Here is a 16410-nt window from a genome sequence, read left to right on the forward strand (position 1 = left end):
CTTTTCTATCACCACAAGGGACCAAACTAAGTGACTTTTCAGAGCCCTTCCAACCTGAAATTTCTGTGTGTCCATGAGGGTTCTTCACGTGTGTCTTTTTTACCTTCTCTAAGCAGAGAGCATGATAACTAACAGGCAGTGAACCAGGAGGACTATTAGTTCCAACAATGTCAAACTGCTCCAATCAAAGAATTACGACTCCCACAATCTGTCTGAGGTATCACTACACTTAAACTCTACATGAAAATACGACAGCAGTTAGATGACGCTAAAACAGCTACCTTGTCACTCCTCCTATTGCTAAACAGGAAACCAAAGAAGCATTCAAATTCCAAAGGAAAGACATTTAGAAATTAAATAAAACCTACAATAACTGCAGAAATGATTTAATATTATCTTTGCTAGTGAGCTTTTGTTTTTTAAATACACACACACAGGCTAGAAACACTGTTACACTGACAAGGAATTCCAAAATGCTTAATTTAAAATATTTTTCTTTCTAAGCACAGAAAACCATCAAGACTCTCTAATTCCTACATCTACCTCTAAACTGGGAAAACAGTACGGGGAGAGGGAGCCGTGTATAAGAAATTATCAATTACCTATTGTATTTCCCCCCAGCTCCAGTCCAGGAGAAGGATTTGTTAAAATCAGCTGAAATGTTTCATCTCCTTCTGGAATGTCATCATCAAGAATCATGATGTCAACATTTTTATACCTTTCTCCATTAGCAAAATGAAGAATCTGGTCAAAAAAGGAAAAGTAGACAGTATTATATTTACATACACTCTGAGTTTTTATAGTTTGGAAAGAAATACAATACAATTGTGAATGGTAAGTATAAGCTATTTTACAGGGCTTTTTTTCCCTTGTTTTTTGCATCATCTCTTTTTATTTAAATTGACAATATTGAGTTAAAAAAGTAAAAGCTAATGGAGGAAGAGAAGAAAGTAAACATTTGGTTAAGGAATAAAAGGCACGAAGAGACAAAATAAAAAGTACCTTAAAATACTAAAGGAGTTTCAGTAAATTAAAACAAAGAAATGAAAGAGCTAAAATTTCCAAGATGCATAAGAAACATTCTGGGACGGTCAACTAATGATATAAATTCTTTAACATGATAACTTGTATCAGGATAATTTGTATTCTCCATGATCAAATATTGCAATAAGATAGCAAATGAATTAAACAGGGGATTTCAAACTTTTCAATAAAATAATGAACAAATGAAGTAAAATACAGAACAATCTTTAGAATAGCAGTGAAAAGTAAATTTATACATTTTACTAAAATAATGAAAGCAGCTATTCCACCATGTGGAAATCTTTAGTCCTAATTTACGGTGGAATATATAATAGTTTATTATTTTAAAAGTAATTGCTTTATACAGGACCTAAATCACTATAATTCTCAAGAAATTCACCATCGGGGTGAAGATGTAATCCAGCCCCAGCTGTGCTTCCAAATTCTGGGCATACACAAACAAGGACACGTGGCCAAGAGCCCCTTTGCTCCTCTGGGCTACCAATGCGAACCTTCCTTGGGTTTCATTTACTTCAAACCTATAATAAAGAGAATACATTCATTTTTCCTTGTAAGCTTTTATTCAGTAGATAGTAAAGAATCTAAAACTCAGAAAAGGGTTCTCATGCAGCCTTAGGTTTACCGGCTATGTTGCCACTTGATTACACCTCGAGCACCATCGTTGGCATCAATAATAATTTGTGCAGTCAAGCCCTCTGAATCTGAAAAAACAGAAACATTTTCTTAAATAAATATAAATGATTAGAAAGAAAAGTAGTTGATATAGAAGTTAAAGAGAGTTCCTTTGAGATCATGTAATTCCTAACATAGAGGTATTGTCAACATTATTCAAATAATGTTTAAGAAAATAAAGACATAAATACTTATAATATTTGAATACGGAAACATTTTGTTAACAAGAACCACTGACTTACAGAAATTTAATCAACTGAGAACAGTATGAAATAAGCAACCGAAGTTATAATTTTGTCTCTATTATTTTAATCCATTTCAAGAAGAAAGGAAAACAGGGACAGTGGGAAGGAGCAGCAAGAGAAAGAAATTGGAAGATAGGCAGGGAAAGCTGCAAAGAAAAATACACGTGGTAAAAGAGACAGAGAGAAAGACAGGGATACAGACAAAAGTTGGGACAGATGGTAAAGATGGGGAAAGGTTTGGTGGAGAAAAGAGAGACTAAGATTGAAGTGAGCTTCTCTTATTCCTTTTTATTTTGTATCCTGCCTACCACGTTCAGTATGTTACCAATATCCAGTATTCAGTCTTGAAATATTAACTGACCCTGTTACCGGATTTCTTATTTTTTTTGCTTTTTAGTATTTTTGTCCTTTACCTTTTGAATTTCAGAGGCACTACCTTAATTCAGGATATTTATGACAGCTGCCTGGGTGGGGAAGGAGTAGGGAAAGGGTAACTGAGCGCAGAGAACAACGGTGTAGAGGAAAGAACATAAAATCAGGATTTGTGCCCATCAGACTCAAGGCTACAAAGCAGAAGCCCAGCTCCGCCATTTCCTGGCTGTGTGACTTTGAGCATGTTACTTAGATTTTCTTAGCCACACTTTCTCATCCGTAAAATGGGAAGATACAAGGAATGAGGGTACTAACATACAAAGCATTTGAAACAGGGGCATTAGAGAGCAATCAACAAAAGTTAAACTATTCAAACTACCTCTAATACGAGTATGAAAGCAATAGGAAGTATTTTGTTTGTTTTCTTAATGTGAACAATAATTATCTTGTAGTAATTACTTGATGGTAGACAGCCTAGTCATTGAAGTTCTACTTTTTTTACAAAAGAACTGAACTTTTCCAAATAAGAATATGTTAATTGTAAACGATCATAAACGCAATAAAAATTAACTTTAAAAAAAAAGAATATGTTAAAAACCGACTGCTCCCTTTGGATATTTTCAAAGTTGTCATAGTGAGCCTCAGAAGTGAATGAGGAGCCCCTGTTCCTCAGGCCACTGCTCTTGGCTGTGCTTCTCCTCCTTGAACCCAGACTCACTTCCCCTCTACCCAGAGCACCTTCTGCCAAGGGATGGGGTCTGGCTACCTCAGACCCACTCACCACTTCTGTGGGCTGTCGCACCTACAAGCTTCGGACAAAATTCCAAACATTAAATGCCCAACCATAAACAGGAGTTTGTGTTTTAAAAACAGGAATACATCTTTTTAAAGTAATCTACACAAATTTGTACTGAGGTTCAAGTGTTACCTTTCAGTCTGTAATGAATTAACTGAGTCTTTTCTAAAGCATGAAAAGAAAGAGAGAAAAGGTCAAAAAGAAGCAGAAAACACAACAAACAAACAAATAAAAGCTCAGCTTAACCTAAAAGAAAATGAAATTATCTGACAGTTTGGAGATTTAATGAAAATAGCTAATTTAAATTTTGAAAGGAAAATGCCTTCTTAAGAACTAAACCTATTTTGAAGGTTACAAATTTAGTTATGAAATAGTTGTAAAATTTAAAAAGCATCACAAAATAATTCTTAAATGTCTTTACACTGTCCAATGTACAAAAGTGCAATATATGGTAGTCTCTAAAATTAAAATAAATCTAGGGCCAGCCCCATGGCCAAGTGGTTAAGTTTGCGTGCTCCTCTTCAGCGGCCCAGGGTTTTGCCGGTTCAGATCCTAGGCACAGACATGGCACCGCTCATCAGGCCATGCTGAGGTGGCATCCCACATGCCACAACCAGAAGGACCCACAACTAAAATACACACGCATGTACTGGGGGAATTTGGGGAGAAAAAGGAGAAAAAAAAAAAGATTGGCAACAGTTGTTAGCTCAGGTGCCAATCTTTAAATCTAAAAGCCCATATTTTCACACATAGCCAAGATTAACAGACATCACAATGATCACTTCTAATTAAAAAATGAAGTAACTTTACTTTGTATGAGTAAATAAAAATGAAGAAACACATCATACCTAGTCTAGGAGGAAATGAAGTGAAAGGAGCCATGATAAGCTCAACATAAGTTAAATTCACGAGGAAATACTCTTCTAGTTCTGGCACATCGTCCTGCAAAAATTACATCCATTATATTCCCCATAATTATGCTCTTAAAGTAATTACCTCTCACAAGTCATTTTTAAAATTATCTTATAAATATATATGCTTAAATAGTAAACAGAAAATATAAAAATGCAAGCAAAAGGGTAGAAAAGATTTAAATCAGAAAAAATAAACGTCTTGGCAATGATTCTTTTGGATTTGACACCAAAAGCAAAAGCAACAAAAGCAAAAATAAACAATTAAGACTACACCAAACTTAAAAGCTTCTGCACAGCAAAGGAAACCATCAACAAAATGAAAACGCAACCTACCAAATGGGAGAAAAGATTTACAAATCAGGTATCTGATAAGGGGTTAATATCCAAAATATATAAAGAACTCATACAAGTCAACAGCAAAAAAACAATTAATACAATTAAAAATTGTGGAGAGGAAATGAATGGACATTTTTCCAAAGAAGATATACAAATGGCCAACAGGTACATGAAAAGGTGCTCAACATCACCAATCATCAGGGAGATGCAAATCAAAGCAACAATGAGATATCACCTTACGCGTGTTACAACGGCTATCACAAAAAAGACAAAAGATAACAAATGTTGGCAAGGATGTAGAGAAAAGGGAACCCTTGGGCACTGTTGGTGGAAATGTAAATTGGTTCAGCTACTATGCAAAACAATATGGAGATTCCTCAAAAAATTAAAAATAGAACTACCATATGATCCAGCAATCCCACACCTGGGTCTATGCCCCCCCAAAAATAAAAACAGGATATCAAAGAGATATCTGCACTCCCATGTTCATTGCAGCATTATTTCCAACAGACAAGATATGGAAAGTACCTGAGTGTCTGTGAACAAATGAATGGATGAAGAAGCCGTGGAGTGTGTGTGTGTATGTGTGTGTGTGTGTAGTGAAATACTATTCAGCCATGAGAAAGAAGGAAATCTGCCATTTGTGAAGACATGGATAAGCTTGAGGGCTGAAACAAGCCAGACAGAAGAAGACAAATACTGAATGGTATCACTTATATGTTGAAGGTAAAAGGAAAAAGTCAAACTCATGGAAACAGAGAAGAGGAAACTGGTTGCTGGGGGCTGTGGGACGCCGGGAGGAATAGGGAGAGGGTGGTAAAAGCAAACAAACTTTCAGCTATAGGATGAATAAGCTCTGAGGATCTCTTGTAAAACATGGTGACTGTAATTGTTAACACTGTATTGTATAATTGAAATTTGCTAGGAGAGTATAACTTAAATGTTCTCACAAAAAAACAAAAAGATAAATACGTGAGGTGATGGATATGTTAATTAACTAGCTGGGGGAATCCTTTCACACTGTATACATTTATCAAATCATTACAATATACACTTTAAATATCTTACAATTTTATTTACTTTTTCAGATTCTACATATAAGTCATACCATGCAGTATTTGTTCATTATATCTCAATAAAGCTGAAATTTAAAGAAATAATAATAAAAGTATTCAACTTATACCTGGTTGTATGATAAGCTATTAGGCTGAACCACATGAAATCACTAACATTATATCATTTTTTACCTAGACTAATATAATATGCAAACCAATTATATAAATACATGAACCTAATATATTTTAAATATAATAGGAGCAAAAGATTTATAACTACCTTAACGTCCAATGATTAGAATGAATAATAGAACGATACCATGAAATAAATACAGGCTTCGCAGTCAAGGCGACCTAGTACCAAATTCTGAAATTTAAGATGAGTTACTTAAACTTTAAGGCCTCAATTCTGCCATCTTTGTAATGGGAGAAATTACATAATTTATGGACCAATGTGATTTACAGAACCAGCGATGTAAAAGGCACTGTCCCCCACCCACCCCCACTGTTTCCCACCGCCATGCAACAACTCTCCCCTTCTCACCCCGCAGCCTGCCTTATTTCTCTCTATATAGGTCTGCAGTCTCTTAATCTCGTGCTACTCAGGGAACAGAAAGGGCTGCAAAGACCTAGGGAGAATAAAAGAGGAACTGGAAACCGTGTGTTCATCAAACTGGACTCTGTAAAGGAAAGAAGGGTGGCTACATATTTCCCGCTTTAAAAACTAACATATCTGAAGAGTAATCCACTTATTTATATTCAGTTACATCAATAGATTATATATTTGAAAAAAAAAGTTACCTTAAAGTTTTATCACATCTCATGTTATATGTCACATACTGACATAATATTACCTTTTGCCTTATGCTTTAGAGTTCTCATACTGTTACATTAGGTCACAGCGCCATGGTAATCAACAAAATAAGAGTTATTGACTTCAGATTGTGGATAGTTTACTTATAATTTTGTAAAAGTAAAAAGCCTCTGAGAAAATAAAACCTTTTTCTAAAATAGAACCCCTAAAAGACACAGTAATTGAAAATGATTTTTCTAAGGCAATATTCATTCTCTCTCTCTTTCCCACCCCTACCCCACACACATACCATCTCCTACCCTCTCCATACATACTATTTTCATAAACCTCTTGGCAATGCGTTCAGGCAGCCGAAATACTATGTCCCAAAGCAGCACAAGATTTCACAACATGAAAAATCACTTAAAACACAATTTCAGTCACCAATGATTACTTTAAGTTTGACCATAATCACATTTTATGCCATCAGCCTCTAGTGAGTTTCTCATTATCTCTAATTTAACCAGGCCTAACAGCTAAGATGCTAACCTACATGGATTTGCTGGCCCAAAGACTCCTTTAGCATAATCAAAATGTTCCTTTGGAAGCTCTTAGGCTAATGCCATCTAAATGCCCTGAGGAAATTCTCTTTACCATGAGATGCTTCTATAACAAAATACACAACAGCAGACCAGCCTATCTAGAAGAGGAACAGAAACCCCTGTGTGGCTAAAAAAAAAAATCACAGAAAAAAATAAGCTGATTTAGAGGCACCAGAATATCCCATTAATTTCTACTTTGTATGTGGTTATTCAGATTTAATACAATCATAGTGAAATAACACAAGAGTTTACCTCAAGTATAGTAATGTTGATGGCTGCTGCAGTTTCCCCTTCTTCTAAAATCAGAAAGCCAACCACCGGGACAAAGTCAACATCTGGCTCAGCCAGATTTCCTTCTGTTTGGTTCTTTAGACTCAACACTCCAGGGACCGTGGTATACGTGACATTGATAGCTCCTAATTGAATTTGTTGGGAAAAGATTTTACAGTTATTTAAACTTTTAAAATAATACCTCATTGAGAATGTTTTTGCCTTTCCTAAAAGCACCTGCAGCAGCTTGGATTATTGGCCCCAATTCCTCGCCTTTTCCTATATCCTTGGCCTTTACCATCACTGGCTCAGTGATGTCCCGCCGTGGGCAAGGCATGCTGCCCTGCCTCCAGACTTGAAGTTTGGCCGTGTGACTTGTTTTGGCTGATAGTACAAGGTGAAAGTGATGATGTGCCAGTTCTGAGCCTAGATGTCAGGGGGTCTGGCATGTTTTTGCTTGCTTTCTTGTGCCTCTACTGGTCCCGGGAGAAGAATGAGAGACATATGGAGGACCGCCTCCCCTGGCCAAGCCCAGCCTCAGTTACTGGACCCACAACCAGCCTATTATTCCACACTGCAGAGATTTCATGATTGTTACACAGCATTTTTGTGACAACACACCATTCCTTTAACCTTTCAAAAATAAAGAAGTTATAGGAGCCAGCCCCATGGCCAAGTGGTGAAGTTCTCGCTCTCTGCTCTGGCAGCCCAAGGTTTCGCCGGTTCGAACCCTGAGTGCGGACACGGCACCACTCATCAGGCCATGTTGAGGCGGCATCCCACATGCCACAACTAGAAGGACCCACAACTAAAATATATACAACTATGTACTTGGGAGATTTGGGGAGAAAACACACACACAAAAAAAGATCAAGGAAACTTAAAAAAAAAAAGAAGTTATAAAGTCCTGTCCTGAATTAATACATTTTAAATTTTTTCCTGTTTTTGATTTATTTTAGCAATGGCTTTCATCTACACAAGCAGAATATTTAAAAAGCACCTGCCTGAAAACCCCATTCATTCTAGAGGAGCACAAACCTAGAGACCCGAATTCTCTGTTGATGAAAAGCTGAATTGTTATGTTAGCCTCTTGTAGCAAAACAAATCTTGATGAAAGGGCAAAATTTAAAACTCCATGTGGTTCATCGCTGGCTTCTACAGTCAGGACAGCTGCATATCCTTGAGCATCAAGCAGAGCGATTCCTGCTGGTGGCACTCCTAAAAATGTTAGGGACCACAAAAAATCTAACAGTGATATGGCATTAACTTCCAAATACTTAAAATATAACCCCACTCTCTGAAACATATTAAAATAACAGAAAGCGTTCTCTTTCGTTCACTTCTCGAACAGAAATCTTCAGGTTGACCAACAGAATCTACATTTTAGTTGTCTTTTTCCAGATAAAAAATCATGATTTTTTCGTTTCATGTATTATTATCATTATTTCCTACATTCATTATCTGAATTACAGATATTGAGTAGACACTGAGGAGAGTACCCAGATAATTTGCTCAAAATGATTAAATTTGAATTATTTATATTATTGGTCCAAAATCCAAATTGGTCTGCTAATATAAAACTAATTACAGAAAAATTCTCCCTCTGGAAATGTACTTTACTCCATAAGGGAATATTTAGCAAAATTTTTAGAAGTTTTTCCTGAGTTTGTAAAGATAAGTATTCCCATTCTGAGTTGATGTTTTCTGGATCTAACATTTTTATGAGACAGGCAATATTTAAAGTAATTTTTTTAGTTGGTATGCATCTAATTGTTAAATATAGGGATAGCAACTATTATTTTTTTCTGAATAAAATAATATACCAGAAAAAATTTAAAATTGAATTCTCTATTACCTTGCGTCCTGACATCATAGAGAATGACTTGGTATACTTCTTTCTCCTCAGGAATGTTGTCATCCAACAAATGTACAAATATTGTTTGATTCAATGACCCCTGTGTCAAACAGAAAGAAATTTATCCCTCTACTGTCACTGAACACAAACTATCTCCTGCTTTCATTGGCCTTAGAAATTGCACATCCAAATATATTTTCACTGAAAGGGTTCTATGGCTTAAAAAATAAATTAAATAAAGACCACTGATTCAAAGCAATAAGCTTTCAAGATTTCTATGGTAGTAGTGAATAGGAAAAACTAAAGCATGGAAAAGAAGATCAGTGTTGCAAGGAAAACAGTTATTAGAAGTCCAATGTGATAGTCAAGGCAGAAGGTTATATGGGCATGGCTTAATATTGAGGCCATGGAAACGAAGGGTAAAAGAATTAAACACGTTATCAAACGAGAATTCACACCAAGTAAGTGCAGAGAAGAGAGGAAGACAATAGAGTTACAATAAAGTGGTTCCATTTTTCTATGCAAGAAATGCTTTTATAAAGTTATTTCCCCACCAATCACCTTCTTTCAATCTATCAGAAAGAGACTCTAAATGGAACCTCAAAAATATAGTGCAAACAGGACATAAAAAGACATTCATTTTTAGAGCTATATGTACTCTTGTGCATTTAAAGTTCAAAGACAGTGAGGAGTAAAAGAGGGACAGGCAGTATCCAACATCTTCCAAAGGACACAGTTGGCACCAACAGCAGGAAGGCAGGAGAGTACAAAAGAGCTTGGCTCAAACAAAGTAGACATTTTCCATTTCCTTAAGGGAGATTTACCAAGTACATATGGAAAAACAAACCCCTCCTTAAGTCTCAGAAATTCTTTATGTGAGTAATGTTCTTCCTTTAGGTTTCTAAGCAAGTAGCTCTCTCACCAAGCTCTGTTAATCATTGTATTACATAATCCAGTTTTCCCATTTTCTTCACAATACATTGTTTCCTCTAGATATTTGTGGTAAAGCTTTTCCTGGTGGTATTACCTCAGGAAAGAAGAGGTGTCCAGTAAAGTTAGCAAAATTGAGTTCTAGATTTTTCCCAATAATTTTCCAGGTAACAGTAACATTTCCTCGACCAGGGGGGGTTCTTATCACATGGAATTGCAAAATTTCTCCTGCAAGTGAAAAGGACAGATTGTTAAATGCTTCATGGAAAATGAACTGAACATTTGGACTCAACAAAACCCAATCCCAAACATGCAACCTTTACAGCACCTTTTCCAAGAACATTACAAAGCTGGTCTGCTTTGAATTTTCTAGAAGCTTTATACATGCTTATTGTTTATTAACACAGGGATCCCACTTCTAAATACTTCCATTTAGTAGAACTTCAGGAAATTCAATACGTAAAAGTTACAAAAGCACATGCTAACACGGGAAACACAAATTTTTATACACTCCAAAACATGCACCAGAACATAAACGTTCTGTAAATTAAAGAAATTAACAAAGTTCTTATGGTCAAAACTAGTAACAACACATGTAAATTCTTCCTTCACTTCTCAAAAGGACACAAATTCCTTACACTGATAGGCAATGTGATTTTACACAATGCATGCATAAAAATGCTTGCAAATACCTGAAAATCACATTTCTTTAATTTGTAACTTACATATACCATCAATGATTTTGTTTTATAAAAAGAAATACAAAGGAAAGGTGTCAAATCTGTACATCAACCTCTGTAACTTCACCAAAGTTACAGTTACCCTTCCTGGATAATTGAGGTATTTCAGATGCTTTCCATTCCTGACTTTTATCTTCATGTAATACTTTGTAAAACTGAAGAAAATCATGATAGTCTTTTCTTTTAAATTGCTAAAAGTGGAATGTAAGCTCCCCGGGAGTATTGTTGATGGTCATGGGGCTTGCTGAAAATATGCTCAAGTCAAAAGTCTTGTATGATGATGGACACAAGTTAAGGAATACTAATGAACTCTATCACTAAAAAATAATTATTATGAAAAGATAAATGGAATGCTGTTTAAAAGGCTTTAAAAGAACATATCCCTATTTAAATTGTGTAGCACAAACATATAGTTGAAAATTATGCATATTCATTAAAAATATCACTTTTACTTAGTTATCCAAATAAGTTAAACACATCTGACACTTTTTAAACAATAGTAGAAATAAAACAATAAAATGTAAATACCTTTTTCAAATATTTTTTAACTACCACAATTTTATTTCTGAAGATAATAAAACTAAAATATTTTTAATAGAAAGTTTTCTTAAACTAAAATATCATGGATTAATTAATTTAGAGATTAATTACTAAAAAATAAAATTTTCATACTAAATTTAAGCACATATAACTTTAGCACAATAAGTTATTTGGGGAGAGTGGAGAATAGAAGGCAAAAGCATCAGAAGGATCTGTAAATAAAATTTCCTCAAACACTTCAATGTTCAATGTACACATTTTTTAAGTGTTTCAATACAAAAAATAAAATTTTAGTCGCTGTTACATTAGTAGACTATGTCTTGGATTTTTTGTTTTTGAAACCTCTAGGGACTGCTAGTTAAGAATCAGATCATCCAAAGGTTAAGATATAACTGAAAGAATATACAATCAGCCATAATTGCCAGCATACCCTTTACAATTTTTATACTTGTACAACTCATATGAACAAAATATAGGCATTGCCATGAAACCCTGGAGTCTCTCTATTGTACACCACGCAGAATTTCTCACAGAGCAAGTATGCATTTAACAACAACGTTTATTACTGAAGGGAAGAGAGAGCCTTGGCGTTATTAAGCTGTTTCACCTACAGTGTTGTCTGGTGACACAAACAAAAGGTGTATAGAGTCAAAGTTTACAAATTTTTAAAAATCACAAAACCTAGGAATACTTCAAAAAGAAAATTGTGGAAGTTTGATCAAGTGCTACAAATTCAATAGGAATACAAGTGGGAAGAAAACAAAACATAGGTCAATAAAGATCCATGTTAAAGGGGAACCTGTAATCATAATAATAAAAAAAATTATGGTTGCAAGATTGTACATAGAGATTTGGGAATAAATACACCATTATAAGGTGAAAGTAAAAATGAAATACTAAGGAGAGAAAAAAGTAAAATTCTCCTACAAATTTACTACATGTAAAATAATCTAATACAGTAGTCCCCACTCATCCATGGTTTCACTTTTCATGGTTTCAGTTATGCATGGTCAACTACAGTCCAAAAATATTAAATGAAACATTCTAGAAATAAACAATTTATAAGTATTAAACTGTGTATCGTCTGAGTAACGTAATGAAATCTGGCACCATCCTGCTCCAACCCTCCCAGGATGTGAATCATCCCTTTGTTCAGCGGATCCACGCTGTATAAGCTACTCAACTGAACCATTAGTCACTTAGTAGCCATCTGGGTTATCAGACCAACTGTCTTGGTATCACAGTGCTTGTGTTCACATAACCCTTATTTTACCTAACAGCCCCAAGGCACAAGAGTAGTGATGCTGGCAATTTGGAGATGCCAAAGAGAAGCCATAAAGTCCTTCCTTTAAGTGAAAAGGTGAAAGTTCTCAACTTAATAAGGAAAGAAAAAAAATTATATGCTGAAGTTGCACAGATCTATAGCAACTTTTATTATGGTATACTGTTATAATTGTTCCACGTTATTATTTATTAATGTTGTTAATCTCTTACTGTGCCTAATTTATAAATTAAACTTTATCATAGGTATGTATGTCTAGGAAAAAGCATGGCGTATACAGGTTTCAGTACTATCCGTGGTTTCAGGCATCCATTGGGGATCTTGGAACATATTCCCCGTGGATAAGGGAGGATTACCATACCACTTAATAAATATCACCTTTGAAATTTTAACATGTTACCATGCAAGTAACTTGCAAGGAAATATTGCAGGAAACACAATTTGAAGCACAACACACACACACAAATAAAAGGTAAACAAAGTACTCCTTAAACACATGATCTTGTAAGCCTATTGCAAATCGTGTCAACAGCAAGAATTGTGTGGAAATTTTCCTAATAGATAACCAAAATAGAATTACTGACTCTGCCTCTTTAAGGCAGACTCCCAGGAACCAGGTCTATTTAAAACGCCTCGGGGAAAAAGTACCAGAAAGTTACCTTCTATCTGGGTGAGGAGTCAAAGAACGGTCGTTGGAAAAGGAAAAACTTACAAACAAGTGCTTAGTCTTCTAAACAAAAGAGAAAGGACAGAAGGCGGGTCTCAGAGAGAGACGGTAAAATTTTCAGAAAACAAACATTTTACTAGGTGCTTCCCTGCCTTCTAGTTTTTGTTCAGGATAAGGCCTAAGGAGGGCCCTCACCCACCAAAGAGTCTGACCCCATTCCTGGAAGAGCATCCTGATATGAAATCCAGAGTCCACCAAAAGTTTGTGACACATTTTAACCCTAAAGCAGAAGATGTATCCTATAGGGTCTAGGCCTAGCCTAACACAGATAAGGTCTACAAATATAAAATGCATTTTAATAACCCTGAGTGTTTTGTACACTTGTTACCAAAACAAACCAGGATTCTTTTTACAAAGATAAACATCAACTATAATGTGTGTAAAAATAATAGAAAACTAAAATACAGGAAATATACTTTAACAGACACACATACATATTGTATACTCGTACCATCCAAATTGAATGCCCTCTACAATAAGTAGAAAATGATTTAAAACAACCATAGGGATATGAACAATGTGAACACAAACTGTCAACATGAACAGTTAAGAAACAAAGTTGAGTGTTTCTAATATAGCAGTTCTATATATATTTTTTAAAGAATCACATCTCTTGTTCAAATCTCGGCCTAAAAAAAGATTCCCACTGTCTCTAAGCTAAGGAAAATTTTTAAATCCATTGAACGTGACATGATGATTATGATGCTGCTGAGCTGGGTGACTAAGTGAAACATTCACACAGATTTATAAAGAGCACATTTATACGTAGTTTGCAACCACAGTAAAAATCTATTGTCCCATATTTCTAAATCCTGCCCATTACATTTGAAAGAAAGAATATTTACCACTGGGCATCTGTTCAATTGCCTTAGGACAAAAACGTAGAAATAGGATTCTACAGAATTCAATACATTGTTAAACACTAAGGCTATTCCTCCCCATGAATCAAAAATGCATTCTGGAGCCAGAAGTTCAGCACAGCCCATGCCTTAAATCTAATCACATAAATGAAACTCCAACACTAGGCCAAAAGCAACGTTAACATTGTTAAAAGGCCACACTGTGTGAGTTTTTTTACTCCATGTGTTTAGCAGCTATCTTTGAAGAATCACCGGGAAGTTTTCATTAATTCACTTGGGTAAACTTATGCTTGATAGACATTTCTCCATCCAATTTCACAGCAATACAGAGCATATGCACACAAAGTACTGAATTCTTGAGGTTCAATATAATGTTTTTGAAAAAGGAAAATTAATTTAGACTCTAGAAAAAGGTTTAGGAGTAAAGAGATAAAAATAGAAATTCCCTTCAATTTTTATTTAGAAAATGAAAAAAACCTCAGGAACACTCATGTAAGCAATAAAAGCAATTCAGTGTTTTATTTCCTGTACCAAACTCACGCTCATAGATTGATATGCTACAGCATATTTTTAACCAAAAACACATTTGGACCATTGGTTTTAGTTACTTATCCTTTTTCCTATTTGCATCTTCCACAGATATTTAAGCTGTTGGAAACTAAAGAGAGCACAACCTGATTTTCAGGTTAAGTCCGTCCAGGAGAAAGGGAGCAGAGGTGCCAGTGTCTGCAAGTTGATGTGGTGCCCAGCAAGAGAGCCTGGGTTTCCTCAGCCCGCCAATGCACCACCACCATCACCACAGACTCTCACAGGACACACTTTGATGACACCAGCCGCTTTACAGTTAGAATCCCTATAAAGTGATACTGGATATCTAAATTCTTTTGTATTCTTAAAAAAAACAATTTCCGTCACATTGTTGAAAATCTCATACCTACTCTAGTTCCAAGTCCTTCCTTAAATCTAATCCTTCCTGGTCCCTGATCTTACTTATACCCTCCATACAACTAACACATTTATTCTCGTCTGCATTATTTTCCTTCCTATATTTCTTTAAAAAAAACAAAAAGAAATCCAAAATACTCTTCTTTAATCTTTTTCTCCAATTTTTCTCCTTTCCTTGCTCTCATAGCCAACAAGCAGGCTGTCTTCTAAGGCAATGCTTCTCGAACTTAATGCATGGAAGGAAAACCGGTTTTTGTCCATTTTGTTTCATTTTGTTTTGTTTGCCCTGAACTATTACAGACTGATATTTTTGTAAAATACAATAAAACAAATGACTAAATAAGCTAAATAGCAAAAAAAAAAAAAACCCACACAAAATATAAGCCCATAGATATCACTTTTGGATATCACAGCAAAATAAAATTGTTATAAAAGTTTCTAGAAAAAGTTAATTCAATTTCTGAACTTATCCTGTCACAAGCCAGTAGCAAACACTTGTGGACAGGCACCGGCTTGAGGACTGACCACACTTTGAGGAGCACTGCCTAAGGCATCTACGTCGTCTCATCATCCTCAGATATTTGCTTCACATGCCAAGTTCTCCTTTAAAATTCCTCTACCTGTACTGCTCTCTCCTCTAGCTCACTTAGGAATCTAATCTTACTTGTTGCCCATGTTAGTCTGAGACACTCGGATTATTTTCTTCTTCCTATAACTAATGAAAACACTCTAATCTTGATCTCTTCCCACTCTCTGGCAGAGCCTTCTGTCTCTCCTCTCGGGTCTCTTTCCTTTCCCAGCGCCTTAGCCTGATGTTCCACTTGGTTCCATCCTTGACAACTTGCCTTTCTTCCTCCAACCACAAAGACCTTATTAATTGTCCTGATTTCAACTATTATTTCTAAAAATCCAATTTCCATCTTTAACCTGAAATAGTCAGGTTCTCTCACCAATTTCCTTCTCTCACATAAACATTGTTATTCAAATTAATTATCCTTCCAACTCAAATTGCTTGAAATGTTTACCAAAAGTTCCTGCATTGTCAAGTTCTGCAGCATTTATAAATTCAAGCAAAACAAAGTCTCTTCTCACAAAGCGCCCTATAGTCTGGGCTTTGGATTCAGACAGCACTGCGTTTAAGCTCCACCATGAATAACTGCGTGTTATTTAGTCTCTCTACATTTCAGTTTCCTTACGTGAAAATCTGGTGTATATCATTATATCCATTTCATAGGACTATTGTTAAAAATAAATAAAATAATAGATGTGAGATGTCTGGCACGCAGAAAACATTCAACAAATATTATTGTCATTATTAAGATTTACTTCTCCAGCAGTGATTTTATTATATTACAAATAATTTCTTGAGAGTTGACAATCTGCCTTAGATTAGACTTTTGGCAATTTGTTAGTTACTTTTATTCACTATTGC

At 35.3% G+C, this 16410-nt stretch overlaps 1 protein-coding gene across 1 annotated transcript in view; it reads right to left on the reverse strand.

Moving 5' to 3' along the window:
* Positions 1 to 16410, reverse strand: part of ADGRV1 (adhesion G protein-coupled receptor V1) — a 510967-nt gene that overhangs the window by 373847 nt on the left and 120710 nt on the right. The window contains exons 36-43 of the mRNA XM_070233305.1: positions 9982 to 10112; positions 8955 to 9054; positions 8138 to 8317; positions 7082 to 7245; positions 3978 to 4071; positions 1667 to 1745; positions 1424 to 1562; positions 603 to 744 (exon numbers count right to left, since the gene is read on the reverse strand). Coding sequence (XP_070089406.1) covers positions 603 to 744; positions 1424 to 1562; positions 1667 to 1745; positions 3978 to 4071; positions 7082 to 7245; positions 8138 to 8317; positions 8955 to 9054; positions 9982 to 10112 — 1029 coding nt within the window. The remainder of the gene's footprint in view (positions 1 to 602; positions 745 to 1423; positions 1563 to 1666; positions 1746 to 3977; positions 4072 to 7081; positions 7246 to 8137; positions 8318 to 8954; positions 9055 to 9981; positions 10113 to 16410) is intronic.

The sequence above is a fragment of the Equus caballus genome, chromosome 14, assembly GCF_041296265.1.
Source record: "Equus caballus isolate H_3958 breed thoroughbred chromosome 14, TB-T2T, whole genome shotgun sequence".
In the NCBI taxonomy this organism is placed as follows: domain Eukaryota; kingdom Metazoa; phylum Chordata; class Mammalia; order Perissodactyla; family Equidae; genus Equus; species Equus caballus.